General features: G+C 36.5%; 1 protein-coding gene across 1 annotated transcript in view; it reads left to right on the plus strand.

The window, feature by feature from the left end:
- Positions 1-15716, plus strand: part of LOC116420362 (connector enhancer of kinase suppressor of ras 2-like) — a 96666-nt gene that overhangs the window by 47121 nt on the left and 33829 nt on the right. The window contains exons 3-4 of the mRNA XM_031945070.1: positions 10572-10774; positions 15607-15694. Coding sequence (XP_031800930.1) covers positions 10572-10774; positions 15607-15694 — 291 coding nt within the window. The remainder of the gene's footprint in view (positions 1-10571; positions 10775-15606; positions 15695-15716) is intronic.

A 15716-nucleotide genomic window follows, 5' to 3' on the forward strand; every position in this document is an offset into this window, starting at 1 on the left:
AGGTAGGATTTTTTCTTTTTTATGCATAAAAGGTCATATTTCTAACACACATTAGAAATGTTTCAGCTTTCTAGTTTCTAGACATTCTAAGGTAGTGATTGGCTGAATGGATGGTGAGAATGTGAAAAGAGGTCTCATCTTTCTGATATGTGTTTAAAATGCAAAATTCTATTTTTTTTTCTATAAAAAGCACCTTCACTTAGCCTGAATCGATTACTATCCTGGGTTTAGAAATTGACAGAGAGCTTCCAGATAGTCTAGGGCTATAAGGCAGAACAGTATAGTTGCCTAAAGAAGTAGAAAATAAGTCTCCAAAGGAATTGTTAATGTTGCTGTTGTTTTCTCAGATTATCTGGAACCAAAAACAAGATGACCCCAGGACTTGATTCTTAAGTGAGGACAATTTACGTTTCTTTTAAGGAATTATAGCTTTCTCCTCAGATTCTAAGTAGGAATGCTGACTTAGGGTTCTGTGGTCTTGAGAGAAAAAGGAAGAGATTCAGAGCTGGAATGTGCCTTAGAGATCATCAAGTCTAACTCCCCCAATTTATACATGAGCATTCTAATGTGAAGGAGAAAAAGACTTTTATTGACCAATCCAGCTATATATGCATTTATAGGGCAGGTAGGGGGTGCTGCAGTGAATAGAACACTGAGGTTTGGAATCAGTAAGACTCACCTTCCTGAGTTCAAATCTGGCCTTAGACACATAATAGCTGTGTGACCCTGGATAAATCACTTAACTCTGTTTGCCTTAGTTTCCTCCTGTGTAAAATGAACTGGAGAAGGAAATGGCAAACCAGTGTCTTTGCCAATAAAAAATCAAATGGGGCCATGGTTGAAATGACCTCTCAACAAGAATAATAAGATGTATTTATTTGATCTCTAACAAGCAGTATCAATTTATTTACCTTCTCTGCAGAAGATTGGCACTTGTAGCTACAAAAATCCTAAATAGCAACATTTTTATATATGGAACTTTTGTAAACAGTTTCCTTTTCTTTTAATTATGAACTTCACAATCATCCACAAACATAAACATTCCAACATCTAAAGAACAAAGGGCTGTCCATGAAACTGAACTAGAATGTAGTTTGTTTCTTTAAAGCACATTAAAATCAGTACTGTGGTAACACAAATTTCCTGCTTGTTTATTCGCTTCTGAATTTCTCTTCTAGGTAGCCTTTAGATATTTTTTTCATAGCTCTTTTCTTTCTTTTCTTCTTCTTTTGTAAGACTGTCACTGGCAACTATGTTTTCTCAATTGGGATACTCATGTTTTGATTTTTGATTTTTGATTTTTTTCTCTTCAAACCTATTTACCATTTATGTGAAGTCTTTTGCTAAAATTTAGATGGTAAATTTCTGTATTTCTTGCTATCAATCATTTATTCTTATACATTAATCAGAATGATACTTTTATATTTTAATAAATTGTTTTAAAACCCACAGAAATTCTGCATATGGAAGGGTTTTTAAAAATAGCTTAGAAAGTTCAGTTTCAAAGTTTTAAAAATGTACAAATGTGAGAGTTTTTATGGGTGACACGCTTAAATCATTTTCAGCAACAAAAATCTAATTTTTTTTTATTTAATAGCCTTTTATTTACAGGATATATACATGGGTAACTTTACAGCATTAACAATTGCCAAACCTCTTGTTCCAATTTTTCACCTCTTACCCACCCCCACTCCCTCCCCTAGATGGCAGGATGACCAGTAGATGTTAAATATATTAAAATATAACTTAGATACACAATAAGTATACATGACCAAAACATTATTTTGCTGTACAAAAAGAATCAGACTCTGAATTATTGTACAATTAGCTTGTGAAGGAAATCAAAAATGCATGTGTGCATAAATATAGGGATTGGGAATTCAATGTAATGGTTTTTAGTCATCTCCCAGAGTTCTTTTTCTGGGCATAGCTAGTTCAGTTCATTACTGCTCCATTAGAAATGATTTGGTTGATCTCGTTGCTGAGGATGGCCTGATCCATCAGAACTGGTCATCATCTAGTATTGTTGTTGAAGTATATAATGATCTCCTGGTCCTGCTCATTTCACTCAGCATCAGTTCGTGTAAGTCTCTCCAGGCCTTTCTGAAATCATCCTGTTGGTCATTTCTTACAGAACAGTAATATTCCATAATTTTCATATACCACAATTTATTCAGCCATTCTCCAACTGATGGACATCCATTCAGTTTCCAGTTTCTAGCCACTACAAAAAGGGCTGCCACAAACATTCGTGCACATACAGGTCCCTTTCCCTTCTTTATAATCTCTTTGGGATATAATCCCAGTAGTAACACTGCTGGATCAAAGGGTATGCACAGTTTGATAACTTTTTGAGCATAGTTCCAAACTACTCTCCAAAATGGTTGGATTCGTTCACAACTCCACCAACAATGCATCAATGTCCCAGTTTTCCCACATCCCCTCCAACAATCATCATTATTTTTTCCTGTCATCTTAGCCAATCTGACAGGTGTGTAGTGGTATCTTAGAGTTGTCTTAATTTGCATTTCTCTGATTAATAATGACTTGGAGCATCTTTTCATATGACTAGAAATAGTTTCAATTTCTTCATCTGAGAATTGTCTGTTCATATCCTTTGACCATTTTTCAATTGGAGAATGGCTTGATTTTTTATAAATTAGAGTTAATTCTCTATATATTTTGGAAATGAGGCCTTTATCAGAACCTTTGACTGTAAAAATATTTTCCCAGTTTATTGCTTCCCTTCTAATCTTGTCTGCATTAGTTTTGTTTGTACAAAAACTTTTCAGTTTGGTATAATCGAAATTTTCTATTTTGTGATCAGTAATGATCTCTAGTTCTGCTTTGGTCATAAAGACCTTCCCCTTCCACAGGTCTGAGAGGTAAACTATCCTATGTTCCTCTAATTTATTAATAATTTCATTCTTTATGCCTAGGTCATGAACCCATTTTGACCTTATCTTGGTGTACGGTGTTAAGTATGGATCAATGCCTAGTTTCTGCCATATTAGTTTCCAATTTTCCCAGCAATTTTTATCAAACAGTAAGTTCTTATCCCAAAAGCTGGGATCTTTGGGTTTGTCAAAGACTAGGTTGCTATATTTGTTGACTGTTTTATCCCTTGAACCTAATCTATTCCACTGATCAACTAATCTATTCCTTAGCCAATACCAAATAGTTTTGGTAACTGCTGCTCTATAATATAATTTTAGATCTGGTACAGCTAAGCCACCATCATTTGATTTTTTTTTCATTAATTCCCTTGAAATTCTTGACCTTTTGTTTTTCCATATGAACTTTGTTGTTATTTTTTCTAGGTCATTAAAATAGTTTTTTGGGAGTCTGATTGGTATAGCGCTAAATAAATAGATTAGTTTAGGTAATATTGTCATCTTTATTATATTTGCTCGCCCTATCCAAGAGCATTTAATATTTTTCCAATTGGTTAGATCAGACTTAATTTGTGTGAAAAGTGGTCTGTAATTTTGCTCATAAAGTTTCTGATTTTCCCTTGGCAGATAGATTCCTAAATATTTTATATTATCAGTAGTTACTTTAAATGGAATTTCTCTTTGTAACTCTGACTGTTGGATTTTGTTAGTGATATATAAGAATGCTGATGACTTATGTGGGTTTATTTTATAACCAGCAACTTTGCTAAAGTTGTGGATTATTTCTAATAACTTTTTAGCAGAATCTCTGGGGTTCTCTAAGTATACCATCATGTCATCGGCAAAGAGTGATAATTTGGCTTCCTCATTGCCTATTCTTATTCCTTTAATCTCTTTCTCAGCTCTTATTGCTATAGCTAGCGTTTCTAATACAATATTAAATAGTAACGGTGATAGTGGGCAACCTTGTTTCACTCCAGATCTTATTGGGAATGGTTGCAGTTTGTCTCCATTACATATGATGCTTACTGATGGTTTTAAATAGATGCTGCTGATTATTTTAAGGAAAAGTCCATTTATTCCTATACTCTCAAGTGTTTTTAATAGGAATGGATGTTGGATTTTATCAAATGCTTTTTCTGCATCTATTGAGATGATCATATGGTTTTTGTTAATTTGGTTATTAACATGGCCAATTATATTGATAGTTTTCCTAATATTGAACCAGCCCTGCATTCCTGGTATAAATCCTACTTGATCATAGTGTATTATCTTGGAGATGATTTTCTGTAGTCTTTTTGCTAATATCTTATTTAAGATTTTAGCATCAATATTCATTAGGGAGATTGGTCTATAATTTTCTTTCTCTGTTTTCAGCCTACCTGGTTTAGGTATCAGTACCATGTCTATGTCATAGAAGGAATTTGGTAGGACTCCTTCATTCCCTATTTTATCAAATAATTTATATAGCATTGGGGCCAATTGTTCTTTAAATGTTTGGTAAAATTCACATGTAAATCCATCTGGTCCCTGGGGATTTTTTCTTAGGGAGTTGTTTAATTGCCTGTTCTATTTCTTTTTCTGAAATGGGACTATTCAAGCGATTTACTTCCTCCTCTGTTAGTCTGGGAAGTCTATATTTTTGGAGGTAGAAAAATCTAATTTTTCAATACCTTGCTAATTGTAATGACTTCCTACTCTCATTAGCTAACATTTTAAGGCACACTATGCTTTAGTGTGAAGTTCATTGTTCATAATAGTGAAGCTAAATCTACTTTTGAAATAATCTTGATCATTTTGAATGCAGGAATTGACTCCTTGTCATATCTGATTAGATCTTCATTGTTTTTAACCTATGAGGTTAAATATGGCTGTTAGAGAATTTAGACTAATCTATTTTTCAGCTCTACCACTGTTCTTCACTTGTGCATACATTATTAGTATTATCTTTAGTCCACAGTTTCTTTGTAGGAACCTTTCTTAAGCCAACCATCATTTTTGAGTTAGTTTAGTTAAAACTAGGTACTACATCCCATAAATCTGCTTGGCTGGACATGGATAAGCCACAATACATGTCGAAAGTGAACAAATAATTTTGAGGTACTTCTCCGATCCCTCCCAATCCCTCCATATTGTGGAACTCCCTCTTCCCTCAAGATTCCTTGTGCAACACATGGGGCATATCACCATCTGACATATGGCCCAAGTGAATGAATGGCCAGTGTCAAGCCGTATATTAAAAATTCAGAAAACTTTGTTTCTTTAGATAAAAATATGCTATGGCAATATCTTTCTTCCATCCTCAATGGCTTCTATTGCACCCCCTTAAAATCTGTTGGTCCAGACCATAAAATTTGAATTTCTCTCTCCTCCTGAAATGGAACAATTTTTAGCCTCGAGTCTATTCTCCTACCTTGGGAAAAGACTTTCAAAGAGAGCACTTTCCACTCTTACACTGCACTAAGAGTGAGGAAGGAATCCAGAAAACTTGGGTTTAAATTTCAGCTTTGCTGCTTACATTTTTGTGATTATTGATCTTAACCTGTCTGAATTTGTTCTTTTTCATCTATCAAATGGGAATAATACTGGGGTAATTAACTTACAAGTTGTGTGATGCTCAATGAGATATTATGCATAAGATGCTTTGCAAATTTTAAAGTCTTTCCTAAACGTCAGTTTGGATTTGGGGATTGTGTGGATGGAAGATTTCTATAGACAGAAATGATCTGGGCACAGAGCAATAGTTCTTGGAGTCCCTCATTTTAAGCATCTCCTCACACTGGCTCCTGTCTCTGGACTGACAAATATTGGAGCAGACTGCCCACATGGGCTACTAGGAACAGAGAGAGAACTTAGAGAAGGAATTGACTTTCCTGGGCAAGCTTTGGAAAAACATGGTCCCTTATGCTGAGGGGATGATAAGCAAGTTGAAGGTGTGACATTTCTTTGTACAGCTATTATTGTCCCTAGATCTTTTGCATCTTCTCCTCTCTAGGTCTAATGAAGACCATATAATTGTGGGAGGAAAGAATTAAGTGTCAACTGGAGCAAAGAATTGATGATCTATTTCATTTCATGAGTCAGAACATAAGTTGAGAAGCCTATAACTCATATCTTAATAGAAACACAGGGGATTGCCTCTCTTGGCAGTTAATATGTCTGTAAGACCTCAAAGGGGTTAAAGCAAATACATGTCTTATTTGGTAAAATATGTCTTTCCTGGCCTCATAGCAAATTCAGTTTTATAGAATGTGTGAAGGAGCAGAAAAATATACTTGGCTCTCGTTTTGATTTTTTCCCTGAAACAATTGGCTTACATATTATTAATGATGACAAATGTTGCCTTCCCATTCCCATGGTGATCTTTCTTATAGGTATCAAACCTTTTCTTTTTAATTTAAAGAATATTATCAGGCATACATTCAACTAAAATTATAGGGAAAGTACCTCTCAGTCCCTTATTGTGAATGAATTGCCTAAGTTACATGCTCTGTATTGTATTTAGGGTCTGAAAAATATTATGCTCTCTACAGAGGGTATAGAAGCATAAATAATGGTAGATAAAATTTCCAAGAGGGGAAAATGCATTTCCAGTTTTGTGCTCTTTGAAATAGATCAAAAAACCCTGATATTTATATACTACTTAATCTCTTTTACAAGACTTTTGCAATGGTATTAGAAAATTCAAGAAAAATGTGCATTTATATATCTAATTTGTAGTAGAATGTTAAAGGGTGAACAAAAGCTTAATTTTTTCTATGATTTACCTTAGTGCAGTAAACATTTTGTTTACCATTATAGCTTAGGTGGATATTTCTTTTATCAGATAATAATACATTTTTTTTTACTTCAGAATGGTTGCAGCCTAAGAGGTAATAATTACTGTGTAAGAAGCTTTGGGCTAAAAAATGTAATGTGTCTGGGGACAAATATTTGTCCCTTTCTTTCATTTGTAAATGTACCCAGACTGGGAGAAGACAGAAAATTCCTGTTTTCCCTTCCAAACACATGTAGACAATACCAAAGCTACCAAATGTGAGGGACCTGCCTTAATTATATAAGCTTTGGAAATGGAATCTAATTTCAAAATGTAAAATTCTGGGAGAGATAGAAACATTGATAAAGAATTCCAGAACCAGACCTAATAATATTACCTAGTGTTGCAAAACATTTAACACTTTTAAAGGCTTGTTCATTTTAAGGTTGTTATTTCCAAACTAAGATTATTCAACAGATGCTGACCATGTCTACTGAGAATAAGCCAATCCAAGAGGAAGTTAGTTTAAGCTATAGTCAGTAGCTAGAAACCTTTATTTTTAGTTGAATACAGCTTATCAATTATTCAGGGACTGATTAGCTGGCCTGTCCTTTCCCTAAAGTCCTTTCTTTGCTTGTTAACATTTCTACCTTAGAGTGTTTGGGGAAAGGAAATAAAATGGAAATTCAAGTCAGTTGCTGTTTCTGCTTGTTAGCAGCTCTGGTAAAAGGTTTAGTTGAGGAAGAAAACATTATTTTGAATAAACAATCTTATCTTTTTTTCCATTTCCCAATCATCCTCAAATTCCCATCTTCCATGAAAAAGAACTCTGAAATGACTTTATCTGATTATAAAGTCCTGCCATTCCTTCTCTTTCTGTGCCTGATTTTGCCTAAGTTTCTACTTCATTATCACTGTTCCCTTCAGTCAATCTGTCGTTCATTACCATCCCATGCCACCAGCCCTGCTTTACTACATCATCTTCCATCCCCAATATCATCATCTTAGTGAATAGTATCCTTCATAGTTACCTCTTTAGTCTCAAATCCTTTGATCACTTGTTTTTGCCAAACGCCAATATTGGATTACTCCCACTGTCAGGCCGCCCTAGCCTAGCTTGGGCAACTGAACAGAAATAGAAGGAATTATACAGCTGTACTGATTGGGGCTGCTATACATTTATGTTATCTAAGCCCAACTTGACCCTTAATTCAAGCAAGGCAATCTTTTTATTGCTAGCCAATTGACTCTCTCTCCCACTCTCCCCATTGGTTATTATATATATTATATGTATATCACTTCCTTATATATATATAATGTATATATGTATATATTCATCCTTTTAAATATATATATATATATATATATATATATATATATATATATACACATACATACACACACATATCTCTTCCTTCTCTCCTCAATTTCCCATACCATCATACCTCTCCCCTTTTGGTTGAAGTCAGAAACAGTCAAAACCATTCACTGTCATCTGAGAAATCTTATTTCACAACTCTTTGACCTCATGCCCCATTGTATCTGTCTTTACTTCAGGTTATAATAAAGAAGCAGTTGTTCTCAATCATGCCAAATCCTGTATGTATACCCTTATTCCTATCTCTTCCAGTAAGATTGCCCCATTGTCAGCCCTGCCTAAAATCTTTGATTTCTCCCCACTTATTTACCCATTCTTTCCTTGGTACCTACAGACATGCTAAATTCTCCCTTGTCCTTAAAAAAAAACCTTCACTTGATCCCCTCAGCTCACCTCCTCTCCCCTTATTCTCTCATTAAATCCTCACAATCTGGCTTCCAACTTTATCGTTCATCTGAACCTACTTTCTTCCAAGTTACCAGTGATCTTTTCATTGACAAATCTAATAACATCTTCTCAGACCTCACCTTTTTTTATCTTGTCTGCTGCACTTGACTCTGCTCATTTTCTTTTTCTCCTGGATGCTCTATTCTCCTCTGGGTTTTTGTGTCAGTGATCTGTCCTCATTTACCTCTGATTCTTCTCGGTCTTCTTTACTGAGTTGTCATCCACACCACATTCACTAAATGTAATTGTCCCCTAAGTCTCTATATGGAGCCCTCTTTTCTTCTCCCTTTATACTATCTCAGAGATTTTACCAACTCTAATGGATTTCATTTATTATCTCTATCCATATAACTCTTGGATCTCCATATCCATCCCTAATCTTTTCCCTAAATTCTAAACTTCTACCACAAACTACCTATTATACATGTAAAATGGCTGTTCTAGAGGCATCTCAAACTTAACATATTCATTTTTTCCCCAACCAAACTCACTACTACTCAAACAAGCCTGTTATTGTTGAAGGCTACCATCATCATAGTCACCCAAGCTTGCAATCTCAGAACCATTCTTTATTTCTCATTTTTAGCCTTCTTACACAATTAATTGCCTGATCTTGTCCTTTTTATCTTTGCAGGATCTCTCACATGCTTCCCTTCTTTTCCACTCAGACAGCCATCATCTTAGTTCAGGTTTTTGACATCTTTCATCTGGACTATTACAGTAGATTCCTATTTCATCTCCCTTTGTTGTTGTGCGATCATTTCAGTTGTGTTCTTGACTCCATTTGGGGTTTTCTTGGCAAAGATACTAGAATAGTTTGCCATTTCCTTGTCCAGCTAATTTTTATAGAGGAGGAAACTGAAGCAAATCAGGGGCAGACAATGAGGGAATATCTGAGGTCACATTTGAACTTGGGTCTTTCTGGCTTCAGACCTGGTACTCTGTTCATTGCAGTGCCACCTAGCTGCCTTATTTCATTTCATTACTATAAGCCTTTCCCTACTTCAATCCGTGTTTCCTACTGCCACCAGTGATTTTCCTGAAGCACGAGTTGGATCATGTCATGGCTCTCTTCCATAAACTCTAGTGGCTCCTTATAATTTCTAGGATCAAATATAAATTTCTCGGTTTAGCCTTTTAATTTCTTTACAACCTGACTCCTCTATACAAATTCAATTTTATGAAAGCATGTAGCACAGTACCTCATACATAGTAAGTAGGTGGTTAATAGATGTTTAGTGATTGATTTTTCCCCTCCATGAACATCTTGGATCTAGCCCTAGTGGTCTACTCCCCCTTCTACGCCTGTTTCTTGTGCCTTTTACATTGGCAGTCAAGAACTCTGCCCCCCATTCCCACCCCATGACTAGAATGAACTCTTTCCTTACTTCTACCTCTTAGTATTCGCTGTTTCCTTAGATCTTGGCTCAAATGCTACCTTCTATATAAAAGCTTTCCTGCTGCTTCTTATCGCTCATATACTTCTTCCCCAAATTACCTTGTATTATGTCTGTCTTTATCTCTGTCTTTACTTTCATCTTTGTATTCCCACTTATTAGCACAATGCCTTGCAACTACTAATTGTTTAATAAATGGCTTTATGTTTGTTGGTTAATAGAAAATTTAATCTCTTATAATTTAGTGCTTGTTGATGGCTATCACTTAAAATAAAATTTTGTGATTACTTTAGGATTTAAATTGCTCGTGTTCTTTCTTACTCTGTTATTGCAACTATTCTGAAGTTGGCTTTCTTATTTTCATAATAATTATTTATAACATTACTTTAAAAAAATTAGTCACTTTTAATCAGTCAAGATCTAACTTCACATTTCTACCCTAACCACTTCTACCCCATTCAGAATACTGGGTTTAGAGTTAGAGAATCTGGTTAAAATCCTATGTCTTCTATTTCTACTTTTGTAATATTGGATAAGTCACTTCCCTTCTCTGGACCTCTTCTGTAAAAAGAGGATTGGATTAAATGGTCTCTAAGGTTCCTTCCTGCTTCATTTCTATGATCTATGCTTCAGTGATTTTATCAAAGTACTTAACCTTGTGTTTTCTCTCAACCCCACCCCACCTTCTTTGATTTCAGAACCATGAGTTGGAAACTGAAAATCTGAAATCTCTAGCTCATAAACTGAACGTGGCCGCCAAAAGCCTACAGGGCTTCCTAGCTAGACGAAGGAGGAGTGGCCTCTCTGGACTTAGAACAACCAGACAACTACCGAATAACTGTCTCACTGCTGTAGTTGACCTGATCGGTGTTGCCAAGAAATTACTGGCCTGGCTCGACAGGTAATTCTAAGTTTGTTATCTTTTGAGTCCTGGAATAGTTCTGGATGACTGACTTTTTGTCTTTCCCATTTTATATTATAGTTTGGAAATGTGTCAGTTCTTTGACATTTTATAACCTCTGCTGTCTTACATTCAATTTGACTTTTGCGGTGCCTCTTCCCATTAGGCTCAGATAGCCCCAGGATGAAGGGGCAGACTGCAGTATGACTGCGCTGCCTCATTAAACATGGTAGGGGCAATGGAAGAGATCAGGGTTGGAGTCCCAGCTCTGACATGAGCCTTTCCCCTCATTTTCTTCATGTGTCTCATCTTTAAAATGAGAAGAATGATCTTGAGATCTATCAAAAAGACATTTTAAGAAGGATGCAGACTTTACCAAAAAATGCCATATGCTCCACAAACTCATTTACTCTAGTTTTCATTTAAATAGTTAGCTCCAATGGTACATGTAAGGAAAGATTAGACTTATTGCAGTTTTTGAAGAATATATTTTTGCATAAAGCACAATGGGAAAAGATCCAAGAAGGTAACTATCTAAAACAGAGGACCTATGATTGAACTAGAAATGTACCTAACTTTTAATTAATTATTAAGGAGTTGATACTGATTGTGCTTTACATCGGCCTCTTACTTGTCCTTTTTCTAAATAGACACGTAAGAAGAGAAAATTCTCATGTTGCTTTTGTGTCACATATTTCCCGTACAACAGTACTGACCTGTTAGGGTTAGTCCAAACTATTGCAACTACAATATTCCAGCTATTTCTATGCACACTGATTATATCCGACTAGGGCTAACCAAGATTCAGTCTGTTGTCTATTTTATCGAAGTAACCACAAACAGGCTTGAGAATCCAGACTCCCGAATTCTGGTCCTATTCTGTGTGTAGGGATGATATGAAGATGTCCATTTTTCAGCCACCAAATTAGATTTGACTCCAGTCAGTTATGACTGAAAGACTATAGTCATTTCTCAATTATGCGCACTAAGAGAAAACTAGTGTGGATAATATGCCTGGGGCTTCCCTCCTAGCTATAGCAAAGCTCCAGAGACAGAGAGATCAAACAGTGGGAGATAGAGGAGTGCAGTGGTGCATCTGGGAAGAGGATAAGGCTAGGTCACAAACTCAGATGTTTTCTTCTCCTTCTCCAATCCAGTCTGCCCTCCCTCCCATTTTATAGATGAGGAAATTGAGACCTGCTTTTTTAACAGGCCATTTTTCATTTACTTAATTTTCAATCAGTTCTTGATTGACAAAAGGGAACACAGGAGGAGGTTACAACTGCTACAGTGAGAGGAAACATAAATGGAAATTTCTACCTTTTTTCACATGCCTATTACAACCAGTTGATTGGCATTTTGCTGGAACTGCTCAGAGCATAGTAGGATGTTATAACTGGCAAGGACCTTCAAGATGATCTCTTTTTACACACAAGGAAACTGAGGCTGAGAAAGTGATTAGCAGGAGTCCTGAGATGAGAAACTGTCTCGTGATTCCCTGGCTTTTCTGTCAGGTCATACTTCTTCTCTCATGGGGATCTGAGAATGGGATCTCTGTGATGGAGCAGAGTAAGGCTGAGACCTGGCAAAAAGGGAGACTGATTAAGTGGTAATGAGAGGAAAGGCCCCCCAGCATGTGACAGGGAATCCATACATGGATAATTGAGAGTTGACCATATTTAATTCTTTTTTTGTTCCTTTCTCCCAAAGTATTCCTTCTCCTCATCAAACTCAATTCCAGTTGTTAGCATTAATGAACATCCTTTAAGAATTAGAATTTTGAGGACTTCCGTGGTGCACATTAATGGAGAGAGAGCGTAGGTTTGCCTTCAGCCTTGTCCTTTTCATAAATTCTCTTGAAGGCAGCAAAAGGCCCTTTTCAGAAATGAGATAGTTTTTATAAAATGACCTCATTGATCAGCCTTCCAAAATGTCAAATTTATATCTGTGGGTTTCTAAATTAATTCTTTGATAACTTAAAACCTTGAGCATTACAAATTAATATAGCCATTACTTAAAGGGCCAATAACTGTTAAATGACTATATGGTATAAGATTTAGGGAAGCCAAAGGGCTCTCAGAGACCATTAGTCCAATCTCTTCATTTTACAGATGAGAAAACTGAGGCTTACCGGGCTTAAGCAACTTGTCCAAGATGCCACAGCTTGTTAATAGCAGAAACAAGAAATTATTCCCTCTTTGCAGACTCTAGGTCTGATGTTCTTTTTTCCTCTAACCAGGCCTCAGGTTTCCTTACTGAATTTCTCCTTTATGCCATTACCACAAAGGGTTCAGAAAAGAATTTCAAAATCTCCAGTTTTCTGAAATTTTGGTACCAGTGAAAGAGGTATGATGGCCTAGATGCCCAAAATGCAAAGGAGGGTTGCTTAGTATTGAGGGTGTTTGCCGGAAATCTCTCCGTCACATTCTGAGCCTCATAGCCTCCATCGTGTCTGACTTTGCAAAGTTCTTCGAGACAACTCCAGATGCCATTGGAAGTTGTGCCAGTGGCTCATTAGGGATGGTCTTCTGAGTCAGTTTCAGAGCAGATAGCAGCATGGGGTTTGAACACAGTTGGGGCCTTGAGATGGTGTGTTTCAGCTGAGGTACAAATTGGAGAATTCAATCATTCATGCCCATTAACGCTCTTGGTTTAGCTTTTACCTGAGTGGCCTAGTCAAATTGCATTTCCCATATAGTAATTAGATTTCCCCTTTTCAAAATTGCCTGGTGAGGAGTGTCAATTGGGAAAGGTACTCCTTATTTTCTCTCAGAAACTTGTTAGAGTTAGTGTTGCTGGGGAAAAGTGGCTTCTGTGTTTCAACGCAGAATTGGCTTTATCTTGGTGGCAGGTGAGTAAAGTCCTATATGTTTAGTCTTTGAAGTGTTCTGGGAATCCGTGAGAAAAAAATGCTATTAAAATGTAAATTTTCAATTATTAGTGTTAATATTGAATTTCTTTCAAATTGAGATTCATAGGTATTATTTGACCTGGTTCAGTCTGGCTTAATCAAATCCATGTTTTGAGGCCTAAAATTCATTTCAGCTTTATTAAAAAGGAGGCTATAGAGCTGATGAGTCATCTCTGTAATAGAGGTAGTAACTATTTTGGAGAATTGGAGTTAATTCAAGAGTTTAATTCAAAAGCTCATCATGAAAACAAAGAAAAAAGTCCTGTTTCATGGCCTGCTCCCAAGAGTAATCTCTTCTTCAGGTCTTTGTTTGCTTTTGTTAAATGTTCATGGCCTCCAGAGTGAGTTATTTGGACTTGCTGACATGAAGTTAAAAAGTAGAAGAGATTAGTTTCGCAAACACTACAAGCCTAGGTCTGCATAACAACTTCATGTTAGGCCCACTTTCTGAGGGATATAATGAGCACTAAAACGCTGGGCTTTGCTTCGGTTTGGTGTTTACATGATGTTCCCAAATGCCAGTCTTGGAATTTCAAATTCATTTCGAGCAAGTTGCTTGCTATGTTCCAGGCACTGTGCTAGTGCCAGGACTCCAAAGAGAAGCACCACAAAGTGCTCCAAGACTACTGGAGGAGGTTGTGAGCACTGATAGCTGAGGGATATGTTGATTAGTGCCTAAGTATTATTGTGATTGTCTAAATGTGGGTAGATAGGTAACTAGATATGTAGGTAGGTAGATAGATAGATGGATGGATAGAAGAATAGATAAATAGATACTTAGATCGATAGATGGATAGGGATAGAGATGCAAATATATATACATACATACATAATATGCATGTTGCATGAAATTTACAACTACAGAATTCAAGAAAACAATTTCTTGAGAAGAAATTTTATCTAATAGTCATTATAAAGTTTGACAACTGAAAACCATTTAGCTAATGTAACCCAAAACTTATAAAACTTGTATGGTTAATAATAAGATCTCAGGGCTTTACTTCAAATTCTGTCACGGTCCTTGTGACCTTGCCTTAGTGGTTTACTGCTCAGCGGTCCCAAGTTCTTAATGACAAAGCTGAAATGAGGTAAGAAGGGAGGTAGGTGGCAAAGAAGGGGAAAGAAAGGTCAAGAGAATTGTACCCACATGTTTCATGCCTGGAAGGAGCCATAGGAAAGTATCTTGTGCTTTTTGGCAGCTAGTGTTGCCACATGGAGGTTTTCTAAACTTAATTTTAAGAAGTGTTTTGAAATGTTGCCCCAAACCACATGTACTTCCACAGTTGGCTTCCAAAAAATGACCCTCCGATCGATGAATTCCCCCCTCCCTGTCACCCCCAAGGGCTGGCAGCATTACAACTACAAAGCTTGGATCAGAGGCTTAAATGGTTCTTTCTTGCTAACTCTTGAAATAAAATTTCATTTCTCCTGTTAAAATAAATATGGATTTGGCAATGTGGTGCTTATTAATTTATATTTACCTAGGATACTCTGAAAAAACCCTTTCACTGTTGGGAATTCCTGAGTGATAGAGTTATTCTTATCAAAGGCACAGTGGTTTTATTACCTCATCAAAAATCATGTGGGTGTTCCCGACTCCTATCATGCTAGACCCTGAGCCATGTTATGGGACAAATCTTGTTGAAGCCATGGGGGGGGGTGTCTCCATGACCAACATGAATGTAAGCTTTCTCCAAGAGGGAAAACACAGCTGTTACGCTTTGACATGGAAGTTTGAGATGTAGAATTTAATAGTCTTTTTTTGGAGGATACTCTAATGACTCTAGCCATTGCAGATTATCCATGTTGCAGTTTCCCCAGAGGATTAATTATCTTGTTATTGGCATTAGGTATAAATGGCAAGAGATAATGCTCAGCGAAACCCAGATTGATAAGGTCTTCTATTATCTTTCTCTGGCAGGCTTCCATTTGTCACTGTGACAGAATACGGAGTCCTGAAAAACAAAATCGTACAACTCTGCCTGCAGTTAACGACTATTGTGCAACAGGTGAGTACTGTGTGTGAATTAT

The sequence above is a fragment of the Sarcophilus harrisii genome, chromosome X, assembly GCF_902635505.1.
Source record: "Sarcophilus harrisii chromosome X, mSarHar1.11, whole genome shotgun sequence".
Lineage (NCBI taxonomy): Eukaryota > Metazoa > Chordata > Mammalia > Dasyuromorphia > Dasyuridae > Sarcophilus > Sarcophilus harrisii.